Genomic DNA, 9213 nt, shown 5'->3' on the forward strand with positions numbered 1-9213 from the left:
CACATTTTCGGGGGTGGGGGGGGGGGTGCGCTGGATGATTCTGGAGGGGGCCTGTCCCCTGACAGCGTATAGGGTGTCCCAGAAAGTATGGGCACGACTTTGACAACGTGTATAACAAAAAAATTTCAAACAAATAAATATTTTTATATATTTGTAATTTTTTGGGGCATTATAATGCTGCCTGTGAAAATTTTGTTTGATATAACAACCTTTTACATTGAAACTTTTAGTTCTAGAAAAACAATTCTTTTCTAGCCAGCACAGACCCAACTTTTGGTTTTGGTGGAACTTAACTAGTAATTAATGTTTTTATCAAATGCCTTGGATGTGATGAGTTCAAGTTCAATGTTTCTAAGATGCTCCACAAGAATATTTGTTTAAAATTTGATTATGCTTTGCTAGAAAATATTTGACAAAATGGTAAAATTCTAAAAAAAAAATACTTATTTTTCTCCCCACATAAGATAACTTCACGAAATCATAGCTATACACTAACTCACGGAGAAGATGCTCCAATACTACATATATCTTTCAAATGGTGGGTGTCGAATTGATGGACATTTCTTTACGTTAATAACGGTTTCGGATACACCGTATCCACCCCCTCTTTGCTTGGTAGTGTCCCGTTCTCATATCCGAAGTGAAAGCAAAGCCTCAGCTTTAGCAACGAATAGCAGGACAATGTTGTTGCAGTAGCAATACTAATGGCCAGCAGCAATCGTACAGCATCCCATCCCTGCACTTCCCCTGGCCGGTCCCGTCCAGACTCCGACTTCGAATGCAGTGAACTGTTGCTGCCATGGTCCGGTGCTGTTCCTGTTGGCTGACTAGCTGACTTTTGTATGTAGCAATGAGCGCCGAGAGTAGGATTGGTTCTATATTGAAAACAATTTATTTAGATGGCGCCTAGCCCCGGGAGATGTCAGCAATAATCATATCGGAATTAATGAGCGGGAAAATAGAGTTTCATTCCAGTGCCCTGAAGGTTCTCCGCCGTCCGGTTACTGCTCTTTCTCTCTGTTGTAGCAGCATAGTTGGGAAATGAAAATGGTTCTGCTTGAAAGCCAACATATGATTCATATTTATCACGATTAGAGTCGATTTACACTCTCCGTTATAGGGTTGTCGGCTGAGTTGTAATTCGAAACCTGTGGCTAAGTCTACTAATGGGCCATAGGGTAACGAACCACTTGGGCACGTTCTACTAATCATAACGAATAAATAGTGGTGATCTGCGTGAAGTTCGAACATTGAACCGTTTCGACGTCAAGTATCAAAGAGAGTCAATTCTTTTGCGTTCTCAATTCAAAGCCCAAAGGAATACAGTGTATAAAGAGTAAAAAAAAATAAACTTTTAATTAAACATTTTTCCAACAGAACAGGAACCTTATTTGATCGCAGGCAAAGGCCACGTGGGCATTCGTTTTTGTCCGAGCAGGTTTAATATAATTTCCCATTATTGATTACTTCACATGCACCAGCAGAAGGTGAAAGAGCGTTAACGAAAGTCAATACGTGTAGTGGTTTCGCGTTTCCATAATATGACGAAATAATTAGCGAAATTTAATTATTCCTTTATGATCGATCATCGCCAGATGACATTTGGCTTGCGGTGTACCACCGGATTTGGGTCAACAGCTGTGAATTTTCCACTGGAATTCGTGTCCCAGTTTCTTCGGGTTGGTGCCCTTCCACGTGAAGACCTGTCCCACGGAGCGGCAAATGGAGCTGTTTGTTTTCCAGTTTTCATAGGGACGAAGACAACCATAAGGGATATCATACTTTTGTTCGCCTGCGTAGAGGTATTCTTTCAGATCTTTGTTCTGGATAGCGAAGTAACCGTTCTTTTGATCTTCGATCTTCCACGACATCCATTGGCGTAGCTAGGATTTTTTCCTGGAGGGGGCCTAGGGGGGGCCTTGAAAATTCTTGATTTACCGAAGTAATAATCATGATTTTCGCAAATTTTGTAGTTTGTGAAAATTTGGGTTGATTTTACGGAAAATTCGACACGAATGCCACACATATGGTAAAGTGTCCTAAATAAATATTAATAATAATAATAATAATTGTAATTACGGAAAATATCAATTCTTTATCTAATCCAGTAAAAAAATCCTTCAAGAATTTTTCCAAAGAACTCACGAAGAATATCCCTTTGAAGTTCTTGCACAAACTTTTCAAGTATCGGAGATCTCTCCATGAACTATTTCCGTACTATTTCAGTGCAAGAACGCCTTTACCAGTTTTAACTCAGTTTTTGCTGGGACTCCCACGGAATAAGTAGTTATTATTAAACAGATTTTTCCCGGAGTTTCTTTAGGCTTAATAATCTGGAATTTTTCGAAGAAACTGTATCAAATTGCTCAAAAGAAGACATCAGAATTTTAAACACTTCTCCATTAAGCTAAACTTCGTACTTATCACACATAAATTTTAATTGTTGAAAATATCATTAAGTTGTTCATTATAATGTATTAAGGATTTTCTGGAAATACTTAGGATTTCTCCAAGAAATATTACAATAAATACTATCAAAATTGTGTTCAAAAATCTCTCTGAAATTCTTAAAGTCAGGGTGTCGACTACCTGGAAAAACCTGGAAAGTCAGGGAATGTCAGGGAATCCAATTTTTGACCTGGAAAGTCAGGGAATTTCACTACAGGTCAGGGAAAATTATTTATCAATACTATATTACAACATCGAACGAGTTGATTATCTGCAAATTATTGAATACGATAAATTTGTTGGATGAAATGGGTAATCAATCTTAGCTATTAACCATTGATAAAGCGCTGTTAAAGTAAACTATATTTTATTATCTATAAAAAAAATCCTCGGAATTTCGAATTTTGAAAATGTGATGAATAAGGTTCCAAGCGCTACTTTAGGATTTTCATTAGGAGCTTTCCTATACTGATGTTGAGAATCGCAGAATGAACACAAAAAATTCCCCAGATATTCTGGAGATTCTTCTGAAATTCTCCTGAAGTGTTCAATCTGCGATTCTTGCAGTTTGTTATGTCTGGATCATCCCCGCTATCATAAATTTAATTTTATTGTCAATTTTATCGGCCTTTTCCGGTGAAATAAAAATTGTAACATTTACCGAACGTTTACCGAATTCTTGTGAGTCGAAATTTTAGTGGTTTTCCCCTGCTCCAAGATTTTTTAAGAATCCAGATATTCTCTAAATTAAAATAAATAAATTTTAACAAATCTTCGCGAAGAATTATTTAAAGTACCTATTCGAAAAAAAAAATGAATTCATTTTGAGTGAAAAAAATTGAGTCTCTTGAAAAAATCTTCCTAAGTATTCTTGAAGAAATATTCGCATTAGTTTATGGAGGAATAATGTAAGATTTTCTGTAATAGTTTATGAAATAGCATCTTCATATATTAAACAAATACGTGTAGAGAAAAACATTGAGAATTTGAAATCATGAAGATTTTAACTGAGTATGATTAGTAAGTAGATGACTCAGGATTTTCTAGGTATCTACTCAGGTTTCATTATGTTTTGTTTCATACGAATCTTTGAGCTTGGAAAGAAAACACTCAAGTGATCAGTTTAATCATACTAGCTTTAAAACACGCTCTAGAAAATTATGTAACAGTTGTATTCGAGTAAAGTGAAAGCCTTTGCTAAACTGAGCGAAAGCTTTTTCTTTATACGACCTATTACGGTCCAAATAAAGACCTTAATTTTCCTTGTAGTTGCTCAAAATTTGACGGCACTTGAAGTAATACATAAAAATTTAGAATGTCGTAGAAAGTGTACTGCGATATGCCAAACTTGGTAAACAAAATGTAGCGCTGAGCCTGACAACTATATTTTTATTTCGTCTTCAAATCAAATTCAGTACTCCGAAATGTTTCTGAAAAATTATTGGAAGGTCGGGGAAAGTCAGGGAATTTTATTTTCCAAATTGAGTCGACACCATCCTCACCTTGAAAAATTCACAGTAAAAATTATTGATTCTCTCTTGATTTCTCCTAATATTCCACAAGGTTTTCATGAATAATGAAATAAGATTTAACTGGGAAAATGTTCTTAGTGATTTCTCAGAGAAGTTATCAACTAATCTATCTGCATTTTTTTTAAAGAAAATTGTCTAAGTGTTTCTTTAGATTTATCTAAAAATCAATTTGATATTTATCCCCGAATTGCTTACCCATATTTTTTCAATTCAATCATTTCAAAGTTTTCAGTGGAATGGGTTCAGCTATTCTTTCATAAACACTTCTGTGCGAATATTCAAAAAAAAAAATTCCAGACATTTGTTCAGAGATTTCTCTTTGAATTTGGAAAAATATTGAACTATTATCGGGAAACTCAAGAATTAATCGTAGAGTTTTTGGAACTTTCTGACGTCCTGACGATGTTACTCACAGAAAAAGCTTTTGCGTTTTTTGTAGGATTAACTACAAAAAATCTTGTTAATTTTTATCGTCTTTATAATAGACAATGGTTTATGTTAAAACAGATGGAATTTTTATGAATCTTTATGAATTATTATATATCTTACATTTTAGAAAATGTTTCGCATGAACTCCGAAGCTTTAATATGGCAGATTAATCTAAAAACTTTTAACTATTGTAGTAGAACTGTAAAAGTTGAAGGTGAAATTATTGGCGGTTTTTATCAAGAACTCTGCTAAAAATGTTTTATAAGAAAATTCATAATTTAACACTTGGAGTAAATTTTTGCATAACTTTGAAAATTTGTTGATGAATTCCTGATGGTTTTTAAGAAATCAGGAGCCATACGTATAAGAACTCTGAAAAATTTTAAAACTCCTGGAATTCATTTTTTTCCTTTTGATTCTTTAAAATGTTGCTTTTTGGAGTACGAACTTTTGTACGAAGGTGCCTAAGAATACGTCATTTGAAGGAAGGAGAAACAACAAAATGTTAAATCAGACCGAAACAACCAAAGATAAGCGATTATCTATATTTTTTCTCTAGAGGTGAATCAATGGGCTGGATAAATAAACAATAAACTGCAGGATAATTGTAATCGCTTAAATCATATTAAAAAAAATTCTCTAGGAGCTCCATCTTCATAATTAAGCCAAAAAGCCTCTAGGAATTCCACCTTGAAAATGTACAAGAATTCAATTCCAGAATATATATTTTTTCAGAATTTATAAAACAATTTCTGAAACATTGTTTTATGGAAGATCTTTACAAATTTCTTCATGACTTTCCTGGTTAACGCCTGCCCAGTTATTTTGTTAAATTGCTAATTTCGGAAGTAAAAATATGCCTGAGATTTTTCAATAAATTTCTTTTGGAGATTCGAAGCCAAAAGACATTCTAAAAATACTTTTCATATAATTCCTGTAGAATCTGGGGATTAGAAGTAGAATTTACAAAAAAAAAACAAAGGAGAATTTGTAACGCAATTCACAATGCATTTGAAAAATATTTCTGAAGGACTTATAATGAACTTTGCGAAAAAGGTTTAAATAACTATTTTGGGAAAACTAGTGTCATTTAGGGGACGTTCAAATATTACGTAACGCAACAAAGGGGTTTCACATTTTGTTACGGTCCATACAAAATTTTAAAATTTTCTATACAAAAGCTGTTACGTGGGGGTGGGAGGGGGTCTAAAATAGACAAATTTTGCGTTACGTAATATTTGAATGAACCCTTACGGCTTCGGCACCATTGGACTATTATCGGCAACCAAATTTCAAATGCCAGATACACAGAATTTTTTCTTCAAAACACATCAATGAAAACATTCAGATGTTTCTTTGTTTTGTCAGCTTCCCGTTGACGAGATTGCCGAGACTGGACGAACAATTTCCGAATAGCCTCAAAGTGCGACTGATTTGGAGATTTGCCTACAGTTCTTATGGAAAATCTGCCGAAGAGAATGTTTAAGGCGGCCGACATTAGTCACACGGATATTGGTTGTTCGAAGCGTTAAACAAGTTTCCAAGAAGGTTTTAACAAGTCTATCGGTGTGAATTAGAGGATTGAGCAGTGCATACATGTAAACAAAAACGTGATTTGTCTGCTGATGTTCGAGAAAATTGCAAAAGAAGCGCGACATCGGTTTGGACTGCCAAGAATACGTAAATTCCCCTATATGAAGGAATTTGACAGAATCAATTATTTGACTACTTGCTAAAAGATTTGAAGCAAAAGGTATAAACCACTCTTCGATATACATTAACGAATTTGATCACTAAAATTCTTGAGACTGTAAAAAACTTACTTGGTAAAACGTAGTTTAGAGATAAATTAAAAAGTTCATTCATACGAAATTATTTAAAAAAATGAAGCGAAAACAGAGAAAGAACATAATGCTGGAATCAAAAATTATGGCCGATTTTTTTACTTTTTTTTTTGAAGCCTTAGGTAAGTTCGAAATTCTTTGAAGAGATATGTTTTGAATTAGGCCTTGTTTTTCGCCAATAATTGCAGCTATTTTACGTCTTAGAAGTTCCTTTAGTAATTTTGCCTATTTATTTCTTTGCCGAGACCTTTTTTATCAATGAATTTCTTTAAAGAAATCTTATGGGGACAATCATCATCACCAGACACCTCGATCAGGGTACCCTCCAGGAACACAGGGAATCGTAATTCAGTTAAAAGGCTACACTATGCTAGAACATTTGAAATAGTATGGTTTGCCCTACTCAGAAAATACGAAATTAAGGAACCGATTTTCTAGGATACTGACGCTTTTTAGTATCACAGTATTTTGAAACGGAGATGTCGAGCGACAGCAGGACGATTAATTTTTCGATGGTCGCACAATTCAAAGAATTCGCCACACTAATGCGGTGAACGACAAGCTAGGTTTTCCCACTATTATTGAACAAAATAAGAGAACGTAACTACTGTAGAATTTTATCAATAGATTCAGAAGATTTTACTTCACTTTAGAATTATGTAAACATTTTTTTTTTTCATATATATTTTCATTCAAAATTCTGGAGGGGGCCTGGAAGACTCTGGGGGGGGGCCTGGCCCCCCTGGCCCCCCCTGTTCCTACGCCAATGACGACATCTCACGGGTGCTGTTGACGAATGCTGATAAATGCACTTGTCGTCGATTGTTATCGACCTGCGTAGCTCTGTTCACGAGTAGATACATCGGAGCGATTTGATACTTCACGGTGTAAATTCGATATTCCTTACCGCTCCTCTCCAGGACCCATTCCTTGTCTACCACTCGCTCCCAGTTATCGAAGTTGACGTTCCTATCGTATCCACTTTGATACTGACCAGCAAACAGAAATCGTCTGTATGCGATGTTTTCGATATGAACGCATCCCAACGGAGGTTCAATTTTAGATAATGCTGGACCTGCGGCAACTATCAGAAGGATGATGATTGGTGTTGGAAACATCGTTGGATATATCTTGTCGAGCACTGGTTGAGGAATGATAGAATTTGGCAGATTGTTCCTAAATTTTATAGCATGTGAAGCAAGTCTCGGGGGTTTCACGTTATCTTGCAAAACAACTGAGCGGCAGATCCATATCGTACAATTGAACATATGTTTTTAGATATTCAAAGAAAGTACCGAAGTATGATGCTTTCAACTCCAATTCTTAGAATCTCTTCTTTGAAAAAGGAATCACACCAGTGATTCATTACAATGCATTTCATATGCAATGATGACAAACAAAAGTTCTTAATAAATGATGTTTGATATATAGGGTGTCCCAAAAAGTATGAACACGACTTTGATAATGAAAATCATAGTATTTTTCCAAATAATCAAATATTTTTATATTTTTGTATTCTTCTTTAGGCTGGTTGCAATCAGCTTCTGTGATAAATTTATTTAATTTCAAAATCATTTACATTGAAAATTGTGATTCAAGAAAATCAATTCTTATCTGATCAGCACATTTTGTTTTGGTTGAAATATAACTAGAAAAATATGTTTTATCAATATCTTTTGCCGTGGTGAGCTGAAGTACATTGTATCAAGGATGTTTTACTTAAACTTTCGTTTGAAGTTTTATTTGGCTTTATTAGAGAACACTTGAAAAAATGGTAATATTCGAAAAATCTCGTATTTTTCTCTCCGCATAAGACAACATCACGAAGTTTAAACTCTTTAAAATTTTAAAATACAGTCATCCCTCCATGAGTAGATGTTCCATTACTTGATATCGATTCATGGAACCATACTAAAAACATAAAATCATGATTACTATGATGGTCCCTTCAAACAGCATTCCATAGAATAGCTGTTCCATGACTCGATATTTCCATGAGTCAATGGTCCCTTCAATATCGACTCATGGAGGTTTGACTGTAGTAATAAAAATAATACATTTAAGATTTAAGAGAGGTTAATCTCTATTCTCTTGGATAGGCACCTTGAGTTTTTGGTTTATTCATGTTTTATGTAAAATCAGGATTTGTTTTTTGACCATCATCATTGTTTTTTGATCATCATCATTGAATCAACCAAGGCTGGAATCGGATTTTTGGTTCCAATACAAATTTTAGATGCTTAAGTTTAAAATTTCAATTTGAACAAGTGGTAGTCCGAACAATTATCATATCGTCGCTAATAAATATATTTATTCAGATTTTTACTATACGTACTTTCCGACGTAGAATTAATTTTATAAAACAAAGTCGCTCAAAAATAACGCAATTTGTGCAAGACTGATAAGAGATGCTTCAAAGAAATGTTGTGTAATCAACACATTAATAACTGAATTATTCATTAAAAATCGCAATCTACTCTTATTAAATACAGTAATCAAATGTGTAAAAATCAGATTTCTATCTTCTCTAGTCTTGAAATGGCAGTACGGTGAAGTCGTACCCATACATTCTGGGACACCCTATAGTGATTATTGAGTACCGCCGTTGGGGGTGACATTAGGTCTTGGGGTGACTTTAACCGCCCTTTTCGATGCATTTCATGGCCAGTATAGGTGTAAAAACTAATTCATGACCATCCAGTGGATATTAATAACGTATTATTGAAGCTTGTTTTTATTTTCATTATTCAGTTTTTAATTTGCTGTGAAACTCTTAACCCAATGTCACCCCGCACGATGGTAACATCTTCATTTAACATAAATTTAAATATTAAATAAATGGAAGTTTTATATAAATTGAATTCTTGCTTTTAGAATGACGTGTAATTTCGTGGTATTACGTCAATAAAAGATTCAATACAACATATATGGTTTAATACCATCAAGGTATCGATCCTTT

The 9213-nt window shown here is 34.4% G+C and overlaps 1 protein-coding gene across 1 annotated transcript; it reads right to left on the reverse strand.

Annotated features, from left to right (window-relative positions):
- Positions 1 to 1352: 1352 nt before the first annotated feature.
- Positions 1353 to 7394, reverse strand: LOC110676816. The gene is made up of 2 exons (XM_021846080.1): positions 7029 to 7394; positions 1353 to 1869 (listed from the first exon to the last, which is right to left on the reverse strand). The coding sequence occupies exons 1-2, from the start codon at positions 7370 to 7372 to the stop codon at positions 1632 to 1634; spliced, it is 582 nt and encodes a 193-aa protein (XP_021701772.1). The 5' UTR covers positions 7373 to 7394; the 3' UTR covers positions 1353 to 1631.
- Positions 7395 to 9213: the final 1819 nt, after the last annotated feature.

Source organism: Aedes aegypti, chromosome 2 (assembly GCF_002204515.2).
Source record: "Aedes aegypti strain LVP_AGWG chromosome 2, AaegL5.0 Primary Assembly, whole genome shotgun sequence".
NCBI classification, from domain to species: domain Eukaryota; kingdom Metazoa; phylum Arthropoda; class Insecta; order Diptera; family Culicidae; genus Aedes; species Aedes aegypti.